At 36.6% G+C, this 27810-nt stretch overlaps 1 protein-coding gene across 4 annotated transcripts in view; it reads right to left on the reverse strand.

Moving 5' to 3' along the window:
- The window catches only part of MAP3K1 (mitogen-activated protein kinase kinase kinase 1), a 64575-nt gene that overhangs the window by 4227 nt on the left and 32538 nt on the right, over positions 1–27810 (reverse strand). For all 4 annotated transcript variants that reach the window (XM_063320322.1, XM_063320323.1, XM_063320321.1 and 1 more), the window contains 18 exons: positions 22423–22573; positions 19641–19847; positions 16252–16452; positions 15220–15336; positions 14515–14663; positions 11979–12100; positions 11099–11180; positions 10790–10967; positions 9739–10029; positions 9162–9283; positions 8519–8610; positions 8079–8268; positions 6427–7705; positions 5375–5527; positions 3838–4000; positions 2191–2322; positions 1049–1191; positions 451–582 (listed from right to left, as the gene is read on the reverse strand). In XM_063320322.1, the coding sequence (XP_063176392.1) occupies positions 451–582; positions 1049–1191; positions 2191–2322; positions 3838–4000; positions 5375–5527; positions 6427–7705; positions 8079–8268; positions 8519–8610; positions 9162–9283; positions 9739–10029; positions 10790–10967; positions 11099–11180; positions 11979–12100; positions 14515–14663; positions 15220–15336; positions 16252–16452; positions 19641–19847; positions 22423–22573 (3904 nt within the window). The remainder of the gene's footprint in view (positions 1–450; positions 583–1048; positions 1192–2190; positions 2323–3837; positions 4001–5374; positions 5528–6426; positions 7706–8078; positions 8269–8518; positions 8611–9161; positions 9284–9738; positions 10030–10789; positions 10968–11098; positions 11181–11978; positions 12101–14514; positions 14664–15219; positions 15337–16251; positions 16453–19640; positions 19848–22422; positions 22574–27810) is intronic.

Raw genomic sequence — 27810 nt, forward strand, 5'->3', positions numbered from 1 at the left:
TCTTTCAGCAAAATCTGAACGTGGAACATCATGTTTTTACCTAAAGACTTTCCCCACTATGAAACATGAATACATGCATAAGTGTTTTGTGGTAGAATAACTTCTATTGCTCATGTATTTTACAGGATTGTAAGAAAGAGTTCAAATCCCAATCTTCTGCCTAGAGTCAAGATCAACTCTATTCCTAAATTTTTTTTAGCTTGTTACGCTATGTATTTATATCTTAGAGTTTTGTTCTGTATATTATTGGTTTGGTAGCCTTTTTTTTTTTTTTGAACAATCAATTATGATTACGCTTCTATCAGTATTTATTTGTGCTAACAGCTCCAATATAAAGAAGAAGTATTGCAACAACCCCTACTACTTGTACACTTTTCTAAAATTCACATTGCTGTGTATGAAATTAGTCAGCATCTTTAGTAGCGTATTAGTAGCAACAAAATACCTCACCTTAAATATCAGAGCAAGATGATTGGAGTGTTTCTCTGCGTTCCAGGGAGGTTTAGCACAAGCCATTTCTATAACAACACAGCCAACGCTCCACACATCACAGCTCCTACCGTACTGCTGACCTCTCAGCACCTGACAGACAGACCAAAGCTCAGATTATCCACTTCAAAGTCTCTTAGCTCTAAGTAATTTAGATGCAAAAAAAATATCATCAACCAAGTGCATTCTCATTAACATTTTGGGTTGAGAGAGTGATCAGTGTTGTAAATGCTGTAAAATTTATACAGCTGTAGAGAGCTAGTAAATAAAATTTCTGATCACAGGGGAAAAGCAAAATACTTTGTGATAGTTAGGTTTTGACCCAATAGTCATTTGGGCTTTAATAACAATACTTATGATATATATATCTTGTAACAAACTATTTAAAAAAACTTTGACAGTGAGAAAGAAATGTCATTGTTGCTATGTTGGAATAATTCCTATTCTTTAGAACAAGTACACTTTAAGCATAACAGAAAATACTTCTAATATTTGGTTTAAATTAGTTTAAAGAGTTCAAACAAACTTTTTGAAGTAACTTACAAAACTAGTTTCTTACCTCTGGTGCCATAAATGCAATAGTTCCCAACAACTGTCCCTGAAACTCCCCAGCACCAGTTCCTTTTGATGCCAACCTGGCTGCAGCTCCAAAATCAGCAATTCTTAATCTATGACCTGTGCTGTCAATTAGCAAATTGGCACCTGTCAACAGCATAATAAAAATACTGCTAGTTGGCTTTCTATTAAAGGCAAAAGGATCAACAGACACTCTTCCTCCCTCCATTTCAAAACTATAAATAGTTTTACATTCCCCACCCCCAGTATCAGGAAACCTAAAAAAATCAAGGACAAAGTCTAACAATGTCTATTTTCCGTAATTCCTGAATGATACTGCACACAGCTTGAGGCTGTCCGAGAGATTTAGAGAAGCAATCAAACTTTCACAGTAGGGCAAACACAGGATTCTGGAACAATGCCTGGACATGGAATAATGGAAGAAAATGGCGACCTAAAACGCTGGATGTTTTCATTGCCTGCAGCTCCCTGTGAAATTTAAACTTATTTCATCCTTAAGCAAATTCTAGTTGTCTTGAGGAGAATTACAGAGCAATTGAAAGTTTTCCTATTTTAAGAAGAAATATTAGAGACCAATATTTGCCATCACTATGTTGCTACTTATCTGAGTATCTCTCCAGTTCATTGACAGCTATAGTGGCATTAAAGGAAAAAATTTAGTAAAACTGCTGTTTCCCAATAAAGTCCACATTTTGTTCAAACACAGTACAACTGTATTTATGTTCAATTAGGATGAAGGAAGAAAACTCATAGCAATACTCCTTTACATTAGAAACCTGACCTCTTTATCTTAGCACGTTCACAGATTTTACTATCATTTCAGTGTAAACATTTACATCAATTTAACTAGCAATCTTTAAAGCTATATGTCAACTTCATATTTTATTTGAACAAATTGAGAAAACTGATTTTTCTAAACTATTGGCACAGGTAGCAAACATCCCCAAGCATGCTATGAACATTCTGATTAATTTCAGTTATTAAAGGTTCTTAAGAATGATCAGACAAACCCAACAGAAATACCAACTCTTGAGATGGTACCCGAGAGAAGAAATAGGTCTCAAGCCAAAACAGATGCTACCTTCTGCACATTCCTGTTTAAGAGACATTCTAAGTAATTCTCACCTTTAACATCCCTATGGATTATCTGATTCTCATGGAGGTAAGAAAGGCCACGTAACAGTTGTTCTGTGTAATTAATAATAACCGATTCTTTGAAGGCTCCATATTTACTTAACAAATGAGCAACTGAACCCCCTAGAAAATAAAAACAATACATTTTATCAACACTTATATTTTGTATTAGTAGAATGCAGCACTGCCTCCTAAAATTGGAACTTGATATTGGCATTCCTAATTCACAACTGGATTGCTCCCCCCTAAAAGAACATTTTAAAAGTTTCATAGGAAAAAAGTACTTGTTACTTAATTACTGTCTACCTGAAACTGTACATATTAAAAGATATAAGTCTTCATGCTTCCTGATAATTTTATACTTCCTTAAAAGAAAGTATAAAACCCTAGTGTACAAAGTACTGTTGTGATAAAAACAGTACACATATTTATCCACATTTTGCATTAACGTTTAAGCATCATAACAGTAGCTTTCTTTGGGGCAATAGATATGTGCAGTCTCCAGTAAGTGTTCCCTATGAGGATCTTAATGTTTTTTTGTTACCATCCAAGTACCAATATATAGAAGCAAGCAGACAAGGAAGGGAAGGCAGGATCTTCCTCTGTTTTCCAAAATTGGTATATAGATCCTCAAGATTTTGGTTTTCCATTGTGCCTCTCAAAGTATTCTAATATAACTTGGGCTTGAATGAGGCAAAGACAATTCCTGACATTTCATTACCTAATAATATTTAAGAAAAATTATACTTAAAAAAAAGTTAAAGACCCTTAGTTTTGAGCAAATCTTTTCTCCACTACTGCTTCTAATAACATATACTAGGGTTTTGCTTGTTAGCACTCTGGTATTGCTAAGTGGTTTCTGACAAAGAACACAAACTAAGGTGCAATGCTTTCTTTCGCAAGAAATAAAGATGTATAAAACACCAAATCTAGTCTTGATAACTGGACAGCAGCAATATATAATCCCATTCATGAAATTAATAAAGCTCCTTCTTCAAAAAAGAATGCAGACTTTTTTTTTCCCCTGCTCTATACAATAATGAAAAGATTTCACTATTTGTTACTAAACTACCACTTTATATATTTAAGATTTGATGCTTTTCCCAAAGCATCCTACTAAATACCTATTATTAGAAATTTAATGTAAGTTCTTAAATGCCTTTGCATGTCACCTCACACAATTTTAATGAAAATGCTTGGGGAAAAAAAACAAGTGACAGGTATTCCAAACTTTCTAGCAAAGTTATTTTTTAATAATAACTTAAAGTTACACAGGTACACTGATAATGCAACAGTTTGATATATTTCCAACTGAACTGCCTGTCTCTCAAAGCTTGTAACTCCTCGTTTAGATTCAGAAATTCAGGAAAAAGTAGTACAATTTTTGTTTGGAGCTTCCAACTGTTTTAACTGTATGACAAATCAGGTATAGAAAATTCAAAATAAAAAAAACCTGATGCACCTTTAAGTATATTGCTGCTACCACTTGAACTGTTCTCTAAGTAGACTTTTATATTGGTTACCAACAGCAATGAAAATACAAATCTGCAAACTGAAGTGATGCAAAACACAGTATGAAACTACAGAGTTCAAGACTCAAATGACATTTTCATTTTCTTTGGCGTAGTAGTTGTTTACCTGCCATCCATTCAATAAAGAGGTTATAGTTGCTCTTCTCACACGTAGCACCCAACATTCGAATAATGTTAGGATGGTTCAGATGACTCATCATCCTTATTTCTTCTCTCAGTGCTTCAACTACTTCTTCTTGCTCAGTTGATGTGTTCCTGACATATGTCACCTGTTGTGAAATATGGTATTCAGATTTACCTTACATAATTACAGTCCTGTAACCCCCCCCTTCAGTACAGTAACAAGAATGGATAGTTTTTCATCCCTTTTTACCATCTGGAAATAGCAAGTATTCTTTTATCTCAAGTCCCTTCAGCTGAGAACATATCTACATGTGAGACAGTCATAGAAAATAGTGATCTTCTGGGGAAATACCAACAAAGATCTCTCCAAGGATGGAGTGGGGAAACTTCCCTCTTTCCTCTCCTCTGCTTAAACTAGGAAATTACTTTTTTTGTGCCAGATGTTAAAGGAAGAAAGATAAGGCCTGAAATGGAATTCTGACAGTGGTGGTGTTTGTAAGGTTTTTACCAGTTTAACCATACTATCTATTTCATAACTAAACCTCTTACCCCAGAAATTCACTGAGGGGAGTGGGAGGGAGAGCAGATCAGAAGTCCTGTAATGCAACTGAAGTCAACCCCAGCTCTGATCCCTACTAAATCTGAAATAATGGTATGCTGCAGAGAATTTTCCATAGGCATCAGAATCATCATTGTCTGTCCAGGGGGGGGCCTCAAGGACTACATGGACAGTCCTACTCTTTCACAGGCAAGAGAGTTTCAAAGGAGGAATAGCTGATGACAAATATTCTTTTCCTGATTAAGCGTTTTGAAATGGCTCGCTTGCCTAGCTCTAAGTTCATTCTAGAATTAATAAGAAAATGCTATGACTAAGATTCCCTCTATGTTCGTGTCACTGATTCAGACCTGGGGCACCTTTAGTGTAAAAGATTCACTCACATCTAGAACCTTCAAAAATCTTGAGTGAAGCATGTGCATTTGGGCCTCTTCTCAGCCACACTTCTGTCTCTATTAATTTAAATATTACAAATACTTGCCTCAAAGTTGGCTGCTGGATCAGGGGAAACAAGTGTTAAACAACATTTCCTCCGCTTAAACTTTTTAGGAAAAAAAGTCTTGACAAGTAAGGGGAAACTACTTTTAATAGCTACCTTGAAAGTAGGGCATTAATACAGAACCAAGAGATCTGGGCTCCATTCCTAACTCTGTCACTGATTTATGAACTTGATAAAAGTAAAAATACATTTAAGAACTAAGAAAGAAAATGGGCATATATATAAAAAAACACAGTTTTTTTTTTCATTTTAAGGAGAAGTGAAAAAAACTGAGAATTTTATGTTAATACCATGCATGTAAAGACTTTTTATTACGTATTATGTGAGAACACATGACAAAGAGCAGAGGAAGCAAGGAATACAAGAAGTCAGTGAGAGCAGAGAGCTTTTAGATTTAATATTCCAAAGAAATACTGAAGAACAAACACAATATATTCAAGGAAGTGAAGTATTTAAAGTATTCACCTGTTTTACAGCCATTAATGTCCCCGTTCCTACATCTTGAGCTTGGTAACAGGAAGAGAAAGCTCCAAGACCAATTTGCTGACCTTTAAGCCATTCTGCATCTTCTCTGTAATGGTGTTTTGCTTTGGTGTGTCCAGGCAGGGTTTCTGGTGTCTGCAAATTAAATTCCAAGTCAATTCCGTGTTTACTAGCATGCATCTAAAATGTAGACATTCTGGAAGGTTATGAAACATCCAAGCTTATACGCCTCTCCTCCCCCTTACAGTTATTTCTGCTACGTGTTACACATGTTTCAGCTGAGGCCAGAATACCAGCATGTTCCATAATCCACATGCTCCTACTGTATGTAAGAGCAGACAGCCTTCTCTATGTTACCACCCGAATGTGAAAAACAAGATTTAAAGACACAAATAGGAGCAAGACTTTTTTTCTATTCCTGATCTCATGTCTAGTTAAGGTTTTAGTTAGCACACATAGTAAACAACCAAAATCATGTTGTTTTCTACTTAATTTATTTCTCCCTGCTTCGCATGTTGTTACCTCATGCAAAGGATTACAAATACTCCTTTCCCTATTCATATTCTTGTGCTTTTGTCTATTTGCAAACAAATATCTTTTTTCTGACTCTAACGTATCTCACATCTCCTGTCTCACAATGTGCCAACAATCTCTTCCAACTCTGCCTTTTCTTTCAGAAACTAGTTTGGTTTTGTATAATTACCTTCAAAGTAAACCAACATTAAGACTCAGTTGTACTCCTGCTAAAAACTTAGTTCACATTTCCTGGTTTCCCCACTTTAACACTTCCTTCTTTGCCATTTTAAAGGTTGGTACGTGACATGTTTGTCTTCCAAATACCTTCTCTAAATTTGTTAATAACCATGGAAGGATTCCGTTAGCACCCTCAACTGGCAAACTGTTTATACTCCAACTCCCAGGAGAGGGTATTGAGTACCTCTGTTTTATATAACTTTGGAAATATGACAGCACTGCTTTATAAGCTCAGTGAACCTCAGTTGAGACTTATGCCAAATTCCCATATGTATACTTACATCCTGCTGAATTATTATGATATCTTCACCATTTTCGACCTGTAGTTGCGGAATTATTGGCAGGGCATCTTGAGACGCTGACATTGCCATAGCAATAGCTAAAGCTTCCTCCTCTTCAGCTTCCATCTTTTCCTTGCATTTTTGATTATGATTTACATCATCTTTGTAAGTATCATCATTTTCTGCCCGCTCAGGAGAAAGAACTGCAACTTCAGACTTGAATGTAACTGTGCCATCACTCGTTGGCATGGAGGCCTCGAGTAGGTCCTCAATACTGGAATTGAGCTCTGCATTAACATCCAGTCGGCATTTTTCATCTACTGGTGTGAACACTGTCTCTTCACTTGGTATAACTGCGCTGGTACTACTACTACTATTGCCATCACACTGTGAAACATCATTCAGGTCAAGCGTCATACTGTTTTTTAAGGATTCTCCCTGCTTGTTCACATCACTTGGGGTGGGTCGTGATGGCTTTGGCCTGTGTATGTGACTGGATGGCAATGGCCTGGCTTGGGTAAAAACTGGAGAAAGCTTCTCTGGTTCTTTATTTTCAGAACAGTTTCTCTGAAACTGGAGAGAAAGTTTCCGCTGCGTTTGAGGAGAAGGTGAGGGGATTTTGCAGGGAACGAATCCCTGAGGTCTGAGTTTAGAGACATCTGTTACAGTGCCAGCTGGTACAGATGGGTTTGAAGGAGACAGAAGCGTTGGGAATAGTGACTGGGAATGACTGGACGAGGGAGAAGAGTTTAAACACTGACTGTGGGGTTTTCCTTTTGTTTGAATGGCTGGCTTTGGTTGCTCAGTGGTTACTGATGAAACAGGAAGTCCCACAGCAAGGCCAGCCAGTGTCTCAGAAATGTCCTCTGGACTGGCACTCAGGTTTTTATCACTGAAACCTTTCCCACTTTTCCCTGATAACTGGACAGTATTGTTAGGAGTATTACTCTCTGTAGCTTCTGGAGAGTTATCTGGTACAGGTAGCTGCAAAAAGTCTTCATGTCGGCATTCCCCAGAGCGCATTTCTTCCATGCCTAGCTGGATGGCTTCTGCAATTTCCATTTCATCTGCTATTGCCATCAGACGTCTGCGCATCCTTGCATAGTGAGTTGAGCTCGTCGCACTCAGCATTTCTAACAGCTTTACAAAAACATGGGGCACTCTTGCCACCATTCTTGCTGCACTCAAAAATACTCTCCGTGATAATTTACCGACCATTGAGTGGGAATTGTCAATTGACTGCAAGGCGAAAGTTAAGAGGGAAAGAAGTTTCTTATACCTAAAAAAAAAGAAAAGAGGTGTTTTATACGCTGGTATGCTATAGTTAACTAGTGCCAAGAAAGCCATTTCAAGATAATGTATTTAGCTGTCAGTTCTGCAGTGGAAAGAAGACTTATTACTGCACTGGTGCTTCAAAGTTGATTCACAAGTCAGAAGTTTCAAAAAAACCCCACAACCATTTATTCAATAAAATAAGCACACTTTTGCATATAAATGTATACTATTTGTTTACAGGAATTAGAACACTATTACACTTTTGCATATAAATATATACTATTTGTTTACAGGAATTAGAAAACTATTTTTTTGAAAAAATCACCAACACCACATTCAACTACGAAGAGTAATCACCACATAGTGTAAGGAAGTACCTGTCTACTATGGTATCAGCCTGTAAAACATCTCCACAGACAATATGGGGATAAAATTCACCAGGAAATTCCAATAGAAGTCTGTCTATTAGACAAAGTCGCCCCAGTAGCGCTTGCCAGTTGATAGATTCAGTTTGGGTTCCGAGAATACAATTTAAGACATAATCAACACCACCAATACCAATGGACCCTATAAAAAAAGTTGATAAAATAAGGATTAGACATGTTGACAATCTAAACTCTGATCTAAATAAAGATCTGAACTGTATCAAACAGGAATACACATTCTGTGCCCAAACTGCCCCCCCTCCCAAACGACTGAGAAAAATACTGTTGTCTTTGCCGTGCTGATATTGTATAAATCCTCTATTAAATTTAAAACACTTTAGTATGTTTTGCTTGTAATTATAATTCAATTATATATGAAGAGTTATTATTACCAGATTTAAGTATTTCTCTCCCAACTGCCAGCTCGCCCGCTTGGCCTTTACACATCTCCAGTAGTGTTGAGACTGAAAGTTGGCTTGTTCGACTATAAGAAATCAAAACAAAAAATAACTCTTTTAGCAGATGCTTTCAAGGAAAAACATTCTAATCATTACGTTTCAATAATCATTAGTTTGGAATTGCACATGGAAAATTATTTCACATCACTTTATTCCTATAACACATTTCTATAATCCTCTATCTGTGAACTACCAAGAGTTGTGATTTTTTTGGAAAAAAAAAAAAGGATACTTCCAGAAATGTAATGTCTATCACTAATAAATAAATAAAAACCCAAACAGGACCTCATCCTCTTGCAAAAACAGGCCAAATCCAGGAATCCAGCAACACAAGGAACAGTTCTATTTCACTAATTCTTTTAAATTTAGATATTCTATTGCTAGAACATTGCTAGATATTCTATTGTCTAGCAATTAGACTTTAACAAAACCATGATACATTTATACTTAAGACCCACACATTTTTTCACCACCAACTGTAAACAGTCTCCTAATTCCACATAAATAGCAACAAATAAAACTTCAAGACATTTCAGTAACAATCCAAAATGAATTTGAAGTTCATGAGACACCATACCTGTTGGCATCTGCACACTTAACTAATATTGTCTCTACAACTGGCTTGAGAAGTCGCTGTAGTTTAGTCCTCTCTGCCAAAGTATGACAGGGAGTATACACCAGCATGGCTCTTAAAGTTTTCTAAGAGAAAGGAAAAAAAAAAAAGCAATACTTATGAAGTCAAATTAGCTACATAATTTTTAATTTCTCTTTAAGTGTTGTATGTAGTTTTATTTAAATTGCATTCAAAATACCAGTGATATGTTCAAAGGATAAAAAGCTTAGTACATATTAATTGTCAGAATTAGTCATGTATTCTTTGAGATTGGAAAGAACCTAGTCATACAAGTAGTGTTAATACTTAGCACTGTAGCAAGAATTTCCTTATATTTGGCCAGTGGAGTCATGCTATTTCACTCTTGCTGAGACTTTTGTTCACCCCACTTTCAGGTGATGGTTAAAAGCTAAGTCATCATCTGGGCTCAACAACAATTACTAGGATTCCTGACTTCGTATGTATCTCCTCCCTTTCCCTCCCCTTTAAAAATGATGTAACTTTGAAATTTCTAGAATACAACGAGTAAACAACTACTTACTAAAGCAGCAACATACACTTTGTAGACAGGGTCGGCACAGACCATGGACAGCACGCTGCAGCAGGATTCCACCACCACATCTCCTGAGATACTGGTCTGAGATGACCCACTAGCTGCTCCCAGAGCTCCAGCACTTGTGTTGTTTCCATTGCTGCTTCCAGAATTTCCAGTGCTTTCACCATTAGCCAGTAATAGAGCACCACTAACATCATGGGAAAGACGTCTAAGTGCCATCTCTCGTATATTCCAGTTGCGAGAAAACAAGCAGCCAACAAGCTCCATTCCAAACACCTGCCAAGGAAAAAGCAACATTTCAAGAGTCAAACTGAGTAATACTGCAACTTAATTACCTAAGAAGAGCAATCAAAAACAGCAAAAAAATGCTTCTGGTGAAAAATCACCTTAAAAAGTCAGAAATGTGCCAGAAAGATTCTGCAATAGAAATGAAACATCATAAATGAGAAGTCATTGGTTCTCCAAAAACTCTTAAGAGAAGAGGGAAGATGACTGTATGGATGTTTTCATTCACTGAGTTTTAATTATTCAGTACGGAGTTTGTTTCTAGACATTGATACAAACAGCCCTGAAACCAAGGTCCAGCAATACCAGACAAAGATTACATCAGAAATATAGGCAATACAAATTCTCCCACTTCGAAGCGCATGACCCCTGCTCAGTTGAACCCACCCCTACACTCTACAGGTTATTTAATTCATTTGGCTCCTACAACACAACTTGGGTAACAATAAATCCCAACTTCGTATTTATGTGACACTTGCACAATCAAAACTAGAATTAAGAACACTACATTTTATTACATCGACCTTTAATATGAGGCCCGAGATGAAGTAAAAAACCTGACACCTCAGCTAAAAAAAGACTGGTAAGACTTCCGTTCGGATTCAAGTTAAATATCATTCCTTCCAATAATAATAAACCATAAAGCTGATGGGATTCAGAATACACTTTTGAATTGTTGATCTGACAAGTCCAGCAAAACAGTTCAAAATCAGTTTTTACAGTTGAAACTTCTTTTACAAAATAAAATTACCTGAATCCATGGCTCAGCTAAGTCTTTATAGGCAGAAGGGATCTGCTGGACCCCATAATGAGTAAGGTTAAAATTGCTCTCTTGGGTTCTTCTCTGTGATCCAGCTGTAGATTGCTGCTGAGTTTGTTGCTGAACCACACGGAGAACAGAGGAATCCACAGGACTTGGCAATTCATGACTACACATTAACAACAAATAACGTGGATTAACAAATGAAACATTTACTGAAGTAAATACTTCAGCATATTCAGGAACATCAACTAAGGATCCAGCAACAGATGGTTTGTTATACACGGACTGAATCCTTACCTGTAGAAATCATGAGATCTCCATTTAGATCTACAAAGAGGACAGATAAGTGGCTCTCTGTTTCTTCTGCATTCTTCTGCCCCTGGAAGACAGCAACAGGATAATAGATACTCCCTTTTTACAGTGTATAAAACCAGAAGATGGCATTACTATTTCTAAGTTTTACTGAATAATGTTAGTTTCAGGATAAATGCTTCTGAACTGAGCCATCTGCAGCAGCCTGATAAATATGGCCATTTCAGCATTTTTTTTTCACGCAGAAATGCTTCAGTTTAGCACTACCATTAATATTAAAACTTATGAACTGAAATGCAGTTCCTTTTGTACCTCAAACACAGGCAGTACTTCTTCCAAAGTATTACAATATGGGAGATGGAATTTTAGTTGTTAAAGCAAACTGCTAACTATTTATTTACTTTATTTAACGTAGTATGAAAATATACTCTATAATTCACTATATAAGCCTAGCTAATAGAAGATGAATTTCATGCATTCTAATGACAAGTCACAGGGGACTAAAAGTCTGTTCTTAAACTTGCTCTAACTGGACATAATCTTTTCACTCAGGTAAAAGAGGCTCAAACCTCTAGCCCTGCAGTTAACTTCTTTCTCAAAGCATCAAATTACAAACTTTATTTGTGAATATCTGATAAAATAAGGCATATCAATTATAGCAAAATGATACCAAACTCTTACAACGAGCTACCAGTCATCACTTAAGAACAGGCTTCTGTTTGGTTGGTTGGTTTGGGGGTTTTTTGGGTTTTTTTTTTCTTTTACTTTTAAAACAAAGAAAACATCTGGCAAAAACACACTGAGTTACAATACTTTCCCATATTTAAAGCCAAAAGAACTTAACAAGACAAAGATGACAACATACATATTGACATGCAGTGGTGGTGTAATTTGTTCCTGCAGCCATCTTCACACACAGTTAGGCTTTCTTCGTCCAGCATGCCTAACAAACAAATGGGGCACATCTGTTCTTCTTCATCCTTCATACTAAAAAAAAATATATATTTGTGATTGTAAAAGTGGCATATAAGAGTTCAGAACAGGCTTTAACAGTGGGAAAAAAAAATATTCACTTCCAGTTTGGAACACTCACTTCTGAATAACTATAGGCTATTCATGAATCATTCTCCTAAACCCTGGTCAGAGTAAGTAAGCCACTAAATTTTTCGAAGCACTGAGTACAGACAACACTTCGTTGAAATGAAAGGGAAAGTCACAAAACGCATGACATCTTTTCAAAGTAGGTCAGATAGCAATTAGAGCTTGAAAGGCCCAACCTTACAGTATTTTTCCTCCTAAAGCTCTTTAAGCAAACGAACCTTTGCTTTTTTACTTATCATTTGGTTTTGAAAAACTAAGAAATTTTTTATATTTTGAAAGCTATCCACATTTTTTTCTTCATCACACTCCTTTCAGAGTATTAAGTCACAAAGCAGTCTTTATCACATTACAGAAACTGTAAAGACCATTTGATGAACATATGTAAAACTCAAAAAATTAACAGAAGACAACAGCCGCTCAAGAATTTTCTGCCACTAACAGAAACAGATGCAATAGATTCACATGAACACTAACACATGTACATGTCACGTGTAGATTTTTAAAAAAAAAAAAACATTTTCCCTATTTTATACATTGCTTCCATTTTATTTACCTCCGCTTTAATTTTTAAATGGATATAACTAGAGATTTTACCAGAAAAATTATTCTGAACTTAAACAACACATAGTGAAAAACACAGATTTTAATATTCTATAGTATTGTTTAAATGTGCAAAACTCTTACCACTCATAGCAAAAATTTAAGTTCTTTAAGTTATAGTTGGTGTATGTCTAAAAGTTTGCAGGAACCCTATATTTGTTCACCAAGAACATATTTTTAAAATAAAATTAATTTGTATATACATTATTTCTATACTCAATATTCACTTCTATTTCCTTGCAAATGGTTGACACTATTTTTTGTCCTTGAAAAATCCACAGAAATAAGTTTACAGTGAAAAATTAATTTCCACGACACATATAGAAACATAAGTATTAGTTTAAAACTTATTTTTGAAGAACTAGTAGTAAACCAAAAATTAATGTAAGTCACAGTGATTATCAGAACTGAGTAAACTTCATCTCAAGTTAATCTAATGCTCAGTGTTTTCCAATACTTATATCATGCAAGACAGACTTGCACAAAATAGCAACTTATCTTACTGAACTAGTAATGCTAGGAACTAATCATCAGGTATACTGGCAAACAAATGAAAAACCTTCCATCCTGTAAAAAAACAAAAAATGAGAACTAATGCGGTGAAGTTCACCATCCAGTGAAGCCAATTCGATGGAAAAAAATATTCTCCTACATAAGGCATCCACATTAAAGGAACTGTCTTGCCAGATAAGTAGTTCTAGACTAGATTATGTATTTAACTCCTTTGTTTATGCAACTTACTTACAGTGACACAATTTGGAAATTTGGAAAAATAAGTAACAGATGATGGGGAACTAAGGTCACAATCTGGACATCAGAATTATAAACCTGTCTGAATATATTCATCTAGCTATATGCTTATTATCACAAAGTAACATATCAAGGTATTCATTAAGTTAGATTACACTTTCCACAAAAGAAACGCTCAGTTTAGGTTGCCTTCTGTGGTTTGACCTCTCTAGAGGGTGTCTAGTTCACCCACTAAGGCATGCACAAATCACTTGTTTAAAAAATTAACTGATATCTTTTCAAATTCAAGGAAAACAACATGCAAAAGCACTCAAGTAGTAAAAGTCGTGGGGGGAAATAATCAAAGAATCAAACATCACTTAAAAGTGATACACAAGGCATCATTTTATATTGTATATACTATAAAAATCATAATACTTAAATAGTGCCCTTAAAATAATTTAATCACCCATTTTACATGAAGTGTTTTTTAAAATATATGCCTACTTATGTTTATATATATTTTTTTTAAAGTATGTTTACTCAGAATGCATTTACCCAAAAAAATTTTCAGTATTTTTTCACAGGAACAGTCATTTCTCCCAAGTTTCTTTATTCATCAACATTTGCACAAGTGCTATATTTGAACAAATGCACACAAATAGGTTTCTAAAGTTAATAAAAATTATGCTTCATTCTTGCACTTAGATTTCAAAAGTTTGTTTCCCAAATTCTTAAAGGGTCAAAAAAATTCTTTTCACAACTCAACATTTTTCAAATAGAAGTTATAAAGCAAATATGCTCACTTGGCAACTAATGTATCCTTGACTCAATTGTTTGCAAATACAGAGACTTAATGTGGCTTGAAATGAAAGCAGCTTTAAACAAAAGGAATGTAGGTGATTCTAGACCTCCAAAATTAGAAGAAAACTACACAATAAAGCTTTTAATTCCTTTAGAAAAATACTAACCTGTTTTCTGAACTAGATGTAGAAGTACTAGATGATGACAATGTATGAGAATTTGACATGCGTGAGACAAACTTCTGGATGGTGTTACGAGATGGAGCTTTGATCCTCGAGCTACGCCTACTGTGATATTTCTGGAACAAACTCTCAACCTAACATCAGAAAAAAATAGCAACAGTTGTATTTATGCTATGAATAGCTTGTAGTTAAAAGTAATATTACTGAAGTTTAACTACTGCTAAAAAAAGATCTATTCACCTTCACAATAATGCATTAGGAGTAGCAGCAGCAGGAATTTCAGAAGTCTTACTGATAAATAGATCACAAGAAACACTTTACAACACAAACTTAATTTGCTTATTAAAATGAACAGCTTTAAGTATACACACATTTACTTCTGAAGACCCTTGTTCTGTTTGCCTTTCAGTTAATCAGTAAGACAGATATACAAATTTGAGTAGAAAATCCAAGATTTGAATCACTCACTAAACTACAGCTCTCTACTATTCTTTTAGTTATGTCTTTCATTTGCAGCTATTTTTTTTCTACTTACAGAGCTCCTGAGACTGAATTAAAGACATAATTAAAAACATGTATTCTTGCTGCTTTAAAAAGCAACATTTTTCAGCATTTTTAAGATTATGCCCTAAAGACTTTTAACCAGAGCATATTTTAGATCTGCCATTAGGTTTCTTAGAAATTGATTACCTCGAAGTTCTTCAGTGTCTTTCTCCAGAGCATAGGGTCTGAGGGTTCAAGCTGGAACACCCGTAGCATAACAAACAGCAGATGAATACAAAACGTCCCACGGCCACAGCTACAAGTCTGCAAAGAAAAGTATATGCTAAGGCTCTACTGAATTGATAATTACATAGATAATTTTTCCACATTTAAGTGCATTATAGAACATATGCTTGCCCCTCTCCCCCCAAAAAGTAGTTTACACAAAATATATGACATGCATAGGCTTATATATCTTCTTACACAGCCTTACAGAAAATGTGAATTCCCAAAATATTATTCAGGAATAAATATGGAAAAGCAAACAATTATTACGCCAGTTTTGAATTCACTTTTTTCCCCAGTTTTAAGTTTTTTTTAAAATCAACTTAAGTGGTTGCTACACTTCATACTATAAGGAATGTATGCATATAATCTTCATCTATTCATAACATGACAACTATCAAACTTAAATGAGATGCTTCTGTTCACTCAAAATGCTAGATGTTCCCCAGTGCAGCCTCATGTTAGTACTATGGAAGTCTATCAAAAGGACCTCACTATAAGTATTAATGAAATCAACACGCCAGTAAAGGAATTATGTCATGTGCTTGTCATTTATATATATATCACATGAATAGAGGAAATAAATTGTTTCAGAGTGAGAAACTAGGAAAATAAAGTGGCCAAATTTTAGCCAAAAATACTTAACATGTATAATTCAGAGCCACTTCTAGGAATGAGAAATAGACAAGACAACAGTAATTACTTCCAAACTAGAGTCTTTTTTTTTTTTTTTTTTAAGAGAAACTTTAGACAAAACTAATATAGTTGCTACATATTTAACAAAATACAAGCTGATAATTATATTATATGAACACAAATTACAACTTTTAAATATTACTTTATAGAACCGTTATCATGGATAACGACTAACTTGATCTAATTTGGTTTTGAACAGTTTTCTAAAATCAAATATAAATTAATAAAAGGTACAGACAACACAAAAATGTTCTCTACCTGAGGCCCAATAAACACTCTGTATTTATTATCAGGGCTGTCTCCTCCAATTAAGAAAGAGTTGGGTCCTATCTGCTGCAGCAAGTACAGCCTGGCTCGCATAACTTTGTTGACACGACGATTTGTTTCCTCAGGGCTGTATGGAGAGAAGCCATCTGGAGATGGGGCTCGTCGAGGTGGTGTTATTCGTCCACTCTGAAACTACATAAGCAGTTTCATCATAAGCATTTCCAAGACAACAGTAAGTTTAATTAAGTGGGGTTGTTTGGGATTTTTTGTTTGTTTGTTTTTTCTTCCAAACAACATAGAACAAGAGAGTCCCCCAAACCTGATACTACAGCCTGCTTAGACTCTATGACTTTTAAAGGATTACTTTTCTTCCATGCCCAAAAGTCAAGGGCAGAAGAAAAACTGAAATTTTTTTTAACTGAAATTTTGTCTGACTTTATGAAAGAAAAGCAGTCTTTTAAATTGCTTCTATTTTCAAGTCTTCATTGGTTGCCTTACCATATTACTACTGAGTTATCAAGTATAATTCAATCAGAAGATAATCAGACTTGTGATTCAATGCAGGAAATTATTATATAAGTTTATAACTCTAATATAATTAGAAGAAATATTATGACTACTGTCATAAAAGGGAATATACGGTCAACGAAGAACAAAGTTTAAGAAATTCCAAAGAGAAGGATACAGCTTCCTGTCCTTTGCATAACTAAAGCAACTTTCAGCTTAGGATAGGGGTTTTTTTGTTTGTTTCCCCATGATGAAAAATTCAATGGCCCAAACCTTTTATTAAAATTGTCTTGATTTAAATTCTTCACATTTCTAACGTTATGAGATGCATTAATGGCCCTCTCTAATTTAAAATATTCTGCTTTGATTTATATCCACTTTGAGTTTTATGTTATTATGCAGGTTACAATCGACTCACTGGCATCAGTTAAGTAAAAGATAGCGTGAACTCCTAAAATTTTTCATGTGAGAGGTTAATATAAAACCAAGAAAAACAATCAAGTAAAAATGGATCGAAGGCTAAATTAGATAGTTTGGTGGGTTGTTGTGGTTTGGTTTTGGTTTTTTCTTTTTAATCTTTAAATTTCTCTTGTCAAGAGGAAAGGCGCTGTGCTGTAACTTGTGATATTCGTCCCTAGTTGACAGAAATGGCAGTACACATTTTAATTTATACTGGAAGTTTTGTTTAGAGCAATGGGACAATAAAAGCAATAGATCTTATTCTTACTCTAATGGCTGATGCAGTTGCCAAGCCACTCTCCATGATATTTGAAAAGTCATGGCAGTCAGATGAAGTCCTCAGTGACTGGAAAAAGGGAAACATTGCACCCATTTTTAAAAAGGGTAGGATGGAGGACTCTGGGAACTACTGCCCTGTCAGCCTCACCTCTGTGCTTGGGAAGATCATGGAACAGATCCTCCTAGAAGCTACGCTGAGGCAGATGGAGGACAGGGAGCGGATTTGAGACAACCAGCATGGCTTCACCAAGGGCAAGTCCTGCCTGACCAACCTGATGGCCTTCTGTGGTGGAGTGACTACATCAGTGGACAAGGGAAGAGCTACGGATGTTGTCTGTCTGGAGTTCTGTAAGGCCTTTGACATGGTTCCCTGCAACATCTTGCTGGCTAAATTGGAGAGATATGGATTTGATGGGTGGGCAGTTCAGTGGGTGAGGAGCTGGCTGGATGGTCGCATCCAGAAAGTAGTGGTCAAGGGCTCAGTGTTCAGATGGAGATCAGTGGCAAGTGGTGTCCCTCAGGGCTCTCTATTGGGACCAGTAATGTTCAGAATCTTCATCAATGACATTGATCTGTGACAGTGGGGTCAAGTGCACCTTCAGCAAGTTTGCAGACAACACCAAGCAGAGTGGTGCGGTTGACACACCTGAGGGACGGGATGCCATCCAGAAGGACCTGGACAGGCTTGAGAAGTGGGCCTCTGTGAACTTCATGAGGTTCATCAAGACCAAATGCAAGGTCCTGCACGTGGGTTGGGGCAACCCCCCAGTATCAATACAAGCTGAGGGATGAAGGCATTGAGAGCAGCCCTACTGTGAAGGACTTGGAGGTACTAGTGGATGAAAAGCTGGACGTGAGTCGGCAATGTGTGCTCACAGACCAGAAAGCCAACCGTACAGTGGGCTGCATCAAAAGAACTGTGGCCAGCAGGTCAAGGGAGGTGACCCCACCTGGAGTACTGCATCCAGCTCTGGAGCCCACAGCAGAGGTAAGACATGAACCTTCTGGAGCAGGTCCAGAGGAGGGCCACAAAAATGATCAGAGGGCTGGAGCACCTCTCCTACGAGGACAAGCTGAGAGAGTTGGGGATGTTCAGCCTGAAGAAGAAGAGGCTCTGGGGAGACCTTATTGTGGCCTTTCAGTACTTAAAGGGAGCCTACAGGAAAGATGGTGACAAACTTTGCAGCAGGGTCAGCTGCAACAGGACAAGGGGTAGTGGCTTTCAAGCTAAAAGAGGCAAATTTAGACTAGATATAGGGACAACATTTTTTACAACGAAGGTGGTGAAATGCTGGCGTGGGTTGCCCACAGAGGTGGTAGATGCCCCATCCCCGGAGGTGTTCAGGGTCAGGTTGGATGGGGCTCTAAGCAACCTGATCTAGTTGAAGACGTCCCTGAAGGGGAGGTTGGACTAGATGACCTTCAAAGGTCCCTCCCAACCCAACCTATTCTATGATTCTAATTGACTGTGAAGTTGTAGACAAGTCAACTGAAGCTTAACTGTGGATGAGCATTTTTATAACTAGCAGATACTATTGCTCAAAATATTACACTACTGATCATCTTTAATGAAGCCAATTGCTATTGCTCAAAACATTCTGTTCCACATCTTCTCAAGTGTAATGATAGAGAATTTAGTTTTCTAACAATGCACATACCTGAATCTTTCCTAATCAGTACATGAAGATCAGTTCTGGAATAGCAGATCACAAAGAGCATACCAGTAATGCTTTTCTGCAGGAATCTTAATCTGGTCAACAATCCTATCCCCAACAGAAGATACCTACTTGGAGAATTTACATGCAAAACCACAGGAAAAACCCAAACTACTAGCACCATTTTTGTGCAAATCAAGCTAGGAGAACATACCTGTCTCCACAACTGAGTATCTATATTTCTTCATTTATTTCCTAGAAATAAAAACTTAAAGCAGGACTGAACTAAAAGGAAACACATACCTAAGAGCAGAGAATAAAGTTCCACACATGAGAAACACATATCTCATTCAAGTGATATCCTGTCGTAACCCCTTTTGTATCAGCATATTGCCCTACACAGGGAGGATTAATTGCCTCTATAACCAGAAGATTGGAGAATCTAGCCATACTAAAATTACATCATAGCTTGCAACTTACAGGCACTGGAGATACTCTTTTTCTTCTAACACCCGGTGATTCAGATTTAACCGTCCTAGAAGATGATGAAGAGGAGCTACTAGGAGAAGGACTACGTCTTCCTTTCTGTGTCAGTGAAGAAGCAGTGCTTTGTCCTTCAGCTTGAGGTTCCAGACAGAGTTTGTTCATTTCTGATCCATCTACTTTTGCGGGAATAGGTTTCACCACCTTGCAGGAATTAAACCATGTGTTAGAATTATGAATTGATCGTTTTACAATAAAGCAGAACAAATTAATCAAAACTTGTTTTGCTAGCATTATATAGTTAAGCCATTATCCAGACATCCGAATTTTGCATATTCCCTAGGTCCTAATATTAACATCTAATAGGAGTTATTCTGTTAATCTATACGCAACACAAGAGAAATAACCTTTTTTTCCTGTCCACCTGTGCTGCTTATGTTAGTTGTGGCAGCAACTAATTTGATTCCCAAAGTACTTCTGTACTTGTCATTCATGGTATCTCAAAGGGCAGCAATTCCCCCATTGGGACAGTAGGAGCCAAAATATCTTTTTTCTTTCCTGCAGGTACTGCCTGTTTATTTAGAGCTATAACGTTGGATCCATCTATTATATACAGTAAGTATCAGTTGAGAAATACTACAGTTACTATATCTACAGCACAACACTTGTTGCAAAGCAAAAATTAGTTTAAATCTGGAGACAATGCAGCAAAATGAGGGTGTGCTGCACCCTGTAAGAACCACAGCTGGGTTTTCTGCCTGCCATACAAGTAAAACCGCTACACCACATTTGGTATCTGAGCTCATGAGCGTGCACAGTGCTGCGCAACATGAATAGACACATGTGCTCGAGCAGAGTATATACACTTCCAATACAGTGCTTTGTTGCTTGAACACTGAATTTTGACACTGAGGTACGGAATGTTTCAAGACAACTTTCAGCTGCCTGCCTTTCAGACCCACATAATGCATGAGAAAAGTAAGGCCCCCTGGGAATCAAATTAAAAGCAGTCATAGCAGGCAGATTCAGTTTTAGTTCTACATTTCTCCATGTCTTAGAGGCTTGACTAGAAGCTGGAAGGAAGCTCCAAGTAACACTTCGGATTAACTGAGCAGACCTCTCCTAGAAAGTTCAGAGGTCTCTGATTTAGGCAAAAAAAAAAAAAAAAAAAAAAAAAAAAAAAAAAGGAAGGGGCTTTCCCTGCTCAGGGTATGAGGAGGAAGAGACATCCAGACTCAGTGCTTTTCTACCTAATGACTTGGACTGCATCCACAAGGTCAAATGCTATTTTAAGCTGAAGCTTTAACTCATCCAGCTGAAGCTATTCCACTATCCAGAAATGCATTTCTGTTTCAGCAGGCTACAGGGAGAAGTGGACAATGAGGTGGTTGTGGTCTAGCAGTTAGGCACTGCCTAAGAGAAGAAAAATCTGCATTTACAGCCTTGATCCAAGCTCCGTTCATTTTACTTTAAGAAGTCAGCCTATTTAATGTATTGCAAACCTGAACTTTTCAGAAGCCTTTGTTGCTATTGTTTTTAAAATTTATGGCTATCTGATTATGAAAGTGAATAGGATAAAGGAAAAGTATAAAAAACAGTGCAATCTTTTTTTTCCTCCTACTGATTACTGAAATGCTTTTTCGTTCCTGAAAGGTCAGAATGCAAATTCATGTGCCTATGGACAAGTTACAGCTACCAGCTGCTAGTGCTTGAAAACATTTAAGATGTAAAATGGTAGTAATTGAGAATCTGAAGCACTGAGTTGTATTAAAAAACCCAGAAACCTCAGTGGAAGTGGGCTGAGCAGGGAAATAATTTCAAGCTATGCAGTAACCAAGATGCATTTAAAAATTTTTAAAGTAAGAATTATTTTATGTTATTTGGCCCTTTGAAGTATTGCCTTTCTGGTGCACTTGTAAGTATTTTCAATGTTCTTTCTCATGACAGAAAGTTACCAACAGAACCCTCTTGTTTCTATTCTAGAAAAGCTGTCCCCAAAGACTTGTTTACTGCATCAGATGATCTTAGCTTTAAATTAGCACTCCCACCAAGGCATACATGGGCGTACATCGACCGATGCAACCACCCTTAGAGGTAACTACTGGCTATTACTGAATAGAATTGTAACTATGCTTAATAAGCTTCAGGTTTGACCTGCTCACAAATTCTTAAAACTGCTTCTGAGCCGTTTATACAAAAGCATTACCCAAAAGGCTAACAGAATACTCTGGCATTCAAAGTTTAGCAGAGTTGAGACTTGTGTGAAGTTACTCAGCTTTGTTTTATTCTAGTTCTATTAAGATTGCAGTTTATTTTTTCATATAGCAAAAATTCCATACACTTCTGTTACAATACATAGAAAACTTTAACATTTTCAAACTAAGGAAAAGTGAAGTCATGAAACCCATAAGAATCACATAAGTACAAAGCACTATGGTGCAGATTTGCACTCAAACTTCAGTTTTTACCTAATGAACAGGAGCTACTTCTGTTGTTGACATTAGAGGGCAGTGTTGTCACAGTATTATTTTATACAACACAAATCAGCAGCATAGCTATATGCCTTTTTCTTAAAAATAAAGCTTAGCAAATGCATACATTTCAGAAAGTCAGCCACAGTTTCCTGTTAAACTGCTCATAAAAAAAAAAAAGAACAGCATGACCATGATTAAGAGTATGCAGATTGTTAAGAAAGAGACATTTCTAGTAGAAAGAAGTTTAAGGGATTTTTATTTGTAACAGCTGTTACAGATACTGCCCGTCCATCAGTGCCACTTACCACAGGGCCTCTCCTGCTTCTTCTTTCCAGCCATTCATGCTTCCACGCTGGCATACACGTTGCCTTGAGCTTCTCCCTGATCATGCGCTCTTCTGGGCGGTCATCCATCTTCTGCAATCCCCTGGGAGTTTCTTTATTCTCCATATCACGACTACAGCAAAAAAAAAAAAAAGTCACAAACACAATTAATTTTACTTAAAGTACAAAACCACAGCATTCTTAAACTTTTTGCCATCCTATTCTCCCTCTCCTTACAACATAGCTGCTAAGACAGTACTTTCAACTGACTGCAGCAAGCCTTTTAAGAGTTATAACTAATTTGGTAGTCTGCTATTTGCAGCATACCTGCTCTGAGGACTATTTCTTTAAGATGTGTGTGCTGCTAGTAACATTGGACATCCAGTAAAAAAAGGATGATCTTGGCAAATATCAGACCAATACAAAAATAACCCTATATGTCATGTCATTCACCAAAGGTTTCATAAGTGTTGTGATGGTTCATGGCATTCAAAGCTTGCAATTTCTATTTTAAAACAATTTACAAAATGAATATAAGTTAATGGTTAAAGTTTTCCATCTTCATAGGAAGCAGAAGCATGAAATTATGTATGTAGTGCCTCAAAAAAGAGGACTTGTAAACTAATACACAGTAAGTATGTTTAAACTAGACACAGAAGTCATGAAAGTAAGGCTAGTGGCCTTGAGATCTGCTTTCTGAGTGACTTATGACTCAAAAGCTCTTCAAGTCAGCTGTAATTATAGCAAAACTCACAGCAAGTTCGTATCTGTAAAATGAAAGTGCAATCCATCTGGGCTTATACTGTTTTGACCTACAGCAACGTAGTTGCTTGTGATTGCTGGCAACAACAAAAAAGCAAAAGATACTGTCAGACACTGAAAACCAAGTATGAACAGTCTGGAAGATTTCCTGATTCTGTTGAACTATCTGCTAAATCACCAAGAAAACCACATTCTTAAGCAGCAGCACATGATCCCCACCCATCTTCTTGGAGTTAACCGTCTTTAAAAATAAGCAAGCCTGATTAAGTCAACTGTCAGAATGACATTGTATCTCAAAAGTAAAATCACAACGTAAAGTGAACAACAAGGCTTTATAATAATTTTGTTACAACCACTGCTTTCACGCATGCAGTCTTCAGCTTCTAAAACATTTAGCTGTGCAGTTAAAACTACATTTATGAACTGTATGATGACCTACAACTTGTTCCCTGTAACATTCATTGCAATAAGATGATGTTAAAATTAAAATTCCTATCTTCATCAGCATTGTAGTACTAAGGCTCATTTATCACAAACCCCGCTTAGAAAAATGAGAAGTTTTTGCTGGTCAGGAGCACTCCTGTTTTGTTTTGTTTTTTTTTTTTTCTCATTGTAAAGACAAAGGAAACAAAGTATTCTGAGGCAGGAAATAACTCTTCCTGTTCAGTGATGAAATGTAATAAGCAGATGGATACTGTAAACAAAATCCATTTTCTTTCAAGCAACATCTAAACCTACTGTTAATAACCAATTTTAGACACTCAGAACTGTCTAGTGATTAAAGACTTTAACATATTTATAAATAGAAACGCAATCCACCTAAGAATGAGAGTTTTTTCAGGGGTTAAGCATTAATGCTTGCTTAACTTCAAAACTAATGCAAGTGACATAAAAATTATTTTTGTCCCAGCATTGAATTCCACACTATTGCTTTCTAGAAACAGAGGAAAAAAAAAAAGGGTGATAATTCATGAAAAACAAAGGTATTATAGCAGCAGGTAGAGTCCAAACAGAGAATGTGCCTAGAAGTTTAAAACAGGGGAAAAACTATAGTGTAAAAAGGGTTAACTTTACATTTTTACCTCAGTCAAAAAAAAAAACAGTTCAAAGACAAAAATCTTTGCATAAGAGCAGTACAGCTCTGAAATAATATAGGTGCAAGTTAAAAATATAGAGTTACTCTGTTTTTTGTATTAGTTATTCCATAGCATGAACCATCTCAGTTGCATGAATACTTTGTATACAAGACAGAAAACACTATCCCAGCAGTGAAAGAATGACACAGTATTTCATTTGTTCATATAACCATGATTAACTTCCAAACTGATATAAAAAAAGTCTTTTAGAGGCCCTTGGACTCGAATTCATGAACAATGTAATACAACAGTAGAGGCTTCACAATCTGTGCTTGTTCTCTAAAAAGCAGAAGCAAGTATCTTCCTCTCATGTGACAGCTAAGGCGATCTACTCTCGCCTGCACAAAGAACTCTTGTGCTTTTCCTCCATGCAGGTGGGAAAGACTAACTGAGTCTGACAGCTTTTTGCTTGGTAAACTACACTTATCTTTTTGCAGAATTTAAGTATTATATATATATGTATGGAGAGAGACAGAGAGTGAGAGAACGCATAGTTTCTGAAGTGCTCAAGAAAACTTCATATTTTAACTCAAGCTTGGCTAAAATATTTATCAAATATTCTTATACTGTTGGGTCTGTGGAAAAAATGGTTCTCCTGTGACTGCACAAAGCTCCTGCATATGGCAGGACATCCTCCTTTTGTGGCCCTAAACCTGCAGGGTTTTTGAATTATTTTTTTTAATCTAAAGCAAACCTCCTCATCCATTCCAGGCAAGCTGAAGTATTCCTACATGACAATGGCTAGGTTGCCAGTCTCCATATCACTGTACCTCATCACAAAATAAAAACAATAAGTCCAGAGCATATTCCACCAAGGAGTTTATCCTGCAGGGTACATAGCATTCTGATCTTCATACAGCAAAACCTGTTTGTGAGTCAAGGTAACAACGTGCTTAAGTGACTGCCAGGTGGTGCTTTATTTGAACAGCAGTGATGAAGCTAAGGAGTAGGCTGAAAAACAAACCTTAGAGGATGTGCTAGCTTGGACCAGGGAGACTGAGATTTCTCAACAACCCATCCCCCTGCTTCATCAGGAAGAGAGCATTTTGCTCTTTTCAGCTTTTCATGAATCAAGCGAAAAAATACACAAGGTTTTTTTTCCAACTATATTTTAAACTTTGGCCCCCAAAAAGGCAGCATTAAGGATCTTTTAAATTGTTTTATAGTAGTTTTAAACCAGCTCCTATATTATTAGTCAATAAATTCCAAAGAAATGGATCTAAATGGTAATTCTAAAGTACTGAGCAAGCTCTACAGTGTGATGACTACCATTTTTTAATGCATAAACTCAGTGCTCTGCACATTAATTGCATTATTCACTTTGGATTATTTGCTTCATGAACTATAAAACTAAATACAGTAAGATTAATGTAATGCATGGAAACAGTCTACTGCAACATCTTGTGCAACAGGGAAGGCAAAACGTTATCTTTTGTTTCTGTGTCTTAATTTTGAAGACTTGCAAACAGTAACTGAATGGTTAGATTATTAACAACTTGTTCTCTATGGATCAATGATTCAATATTTTAAAACAAGGTATGCAATACAGGTGTTATTCAGCAAACTATTGTGAAATACACATGCAAGATTTACTTCTTAATAGCTCAGTGAATTTAATTCTCTCAGGAATTTTTCTTACAAAGTACATACAATTTTATACGAAAGCTGAATCATAGCTCCCATTAATTTTCCTGTGCTTCTCAATGTTTAGAAACAGTTAGATGTCTTGGCTTCTCTGCTGTCTTATTTAGGCAAACAGCTTTATCCAGTAGCCACACTGGACCGTATTTTATTAGCAGCTGGAAAATGGAAAAAAGGCAAATTCTGAAATAGGAAAGAGTCAATTCGCCAACAGGAGGGAAGCTTTGTCTGCTATATCCACAAATACCCAGTCATAAGGAGGAAAAAAAGTTTTTCTGGTTTTTTTTTTTTTTTTTTTTACATTTGTGTGAATCAAATTAGCAAAGGTAACTTGCATACCACCAGTGGTCAAACCAGGTATGACCATAGAAAACATTCATGAACAAAACCGGTCACACAGCAGCTCTACCAGAACAATCAATGCATTTAACAACAGGTTGTGAGGAGAAGAGCCCAGGGCTTGATGGAAAAGCACCAAATGAGAAGGAACAAATATGGGAGAAATTATATATTCTGCTCAGTGCAAATGCTATATATGGTGACAATCAATACTGGGGGCGAGCTTAGATGGGATGTACAAAGCTCATTTTGGGGAACTTAAGCAAGAATTAAGAATATGAGCACCCAGCTACCTGCAACCCAAAACTCAGCAGGTCCCAAGAACGCTGGGCTAGTCAGCTGGCTTGGAAGCATGCTAGGAGCAGCGCTCAGTGCAGAGCAGCGTGAAAAAGAGCTAGCCATTCCTTGAATTGAGAAGGCCAGCTATTAGTGTTTGAGACAATTTCTGTCATCTAACCATTTGTGTCCATCCTAACAAAGCAAAAGACCATGTATGGCACATTCTATTAACATGAAAAACTTAACAAGGAATTTTCTTAACCTGGTACTAAGTGGCAGCAACTGCCACTTAAAGACAGCATTGAACACACTACTTCAGAGACTAATGAATCTGGCTTCCTAAAACAGTTACAGAGATTTTAGCAAAATGTTATAAGTGTGAATTTAAGTTCTATTCTTCTGTTAAGAGTACCTGACAAACACAAAAGGGAAAACAATTATGTTTCTTTTTCATAGCTGCCTCAGCTTCTCCAATAGCTCTCCCCCATCTTCCCTTCAGTATAACGTAGGCTCTCTTCATTTCACCAACACACCATACACTGAAGGCGTATATATTGAGTGGCACTCTAAATCCTCTGTTTGGCTTTCACTCACATTAAAAAATTGCTACTTTCTTATGTCATTTAGATGAATCACTAACAACCATTCTGCATTAGAAACACCCATTTACCTCAAATCAACTTGTATCTTCTACCTATACTTTGAAACATACACTATAAATACATTTATATGTTATATAAATACAGAAGCAGCATAAATGGTGCCCACATATAATTAAACAGAGAAACATAACACCCAGCAGGTTCCTGTGGAACCTCTGCTGCCCTGGGGATCCCAGGCTGCAGTGTGAGAGCCCCTGTTGGAAAACACCATCAGGTGACAGCCCCTGCATCTTTACATCAAGCTTTAGAAGCTAAAACGTATCCTATCTCTTTCAGCATTTTTCTGTACAGAATATGAGAACATGAAAGAAAACTATTCTGTTATTTGGTTCTAAAAACGAGAACTACTGAGCCTATACCTCTACTAATTTGGTAATAATCAATATTTAGTCCCAGTTTGATGCCTTCCTTATCTTCTGTCCCTGTAAAGTCACTTTATCAAGCATCTCTCTTGAAGACTGGTATGTCAAAAGGTGCATTTGTCAAAGAGAATATTTCACTGCTAACAGGACAATATGCGCAGCCAAAGCTCTAACTCCACAGGCTGAGCC

The sequence above is a fragment of the Chroicocephalus ridibundus genome, chromosome Z, assembly GCF_963924245.1.
Source record: "Chroicocephalus ridibundus chromosome Z, bChrRid1.1, whole genome shotgun sequence".
Classification (NCBI taxonomy): Eukaryota; Metazoa; Chordata; class Aves; order Charadriiformes; family Laridae; genus Chroicocephalus; species Chroicocephalus ridibundus.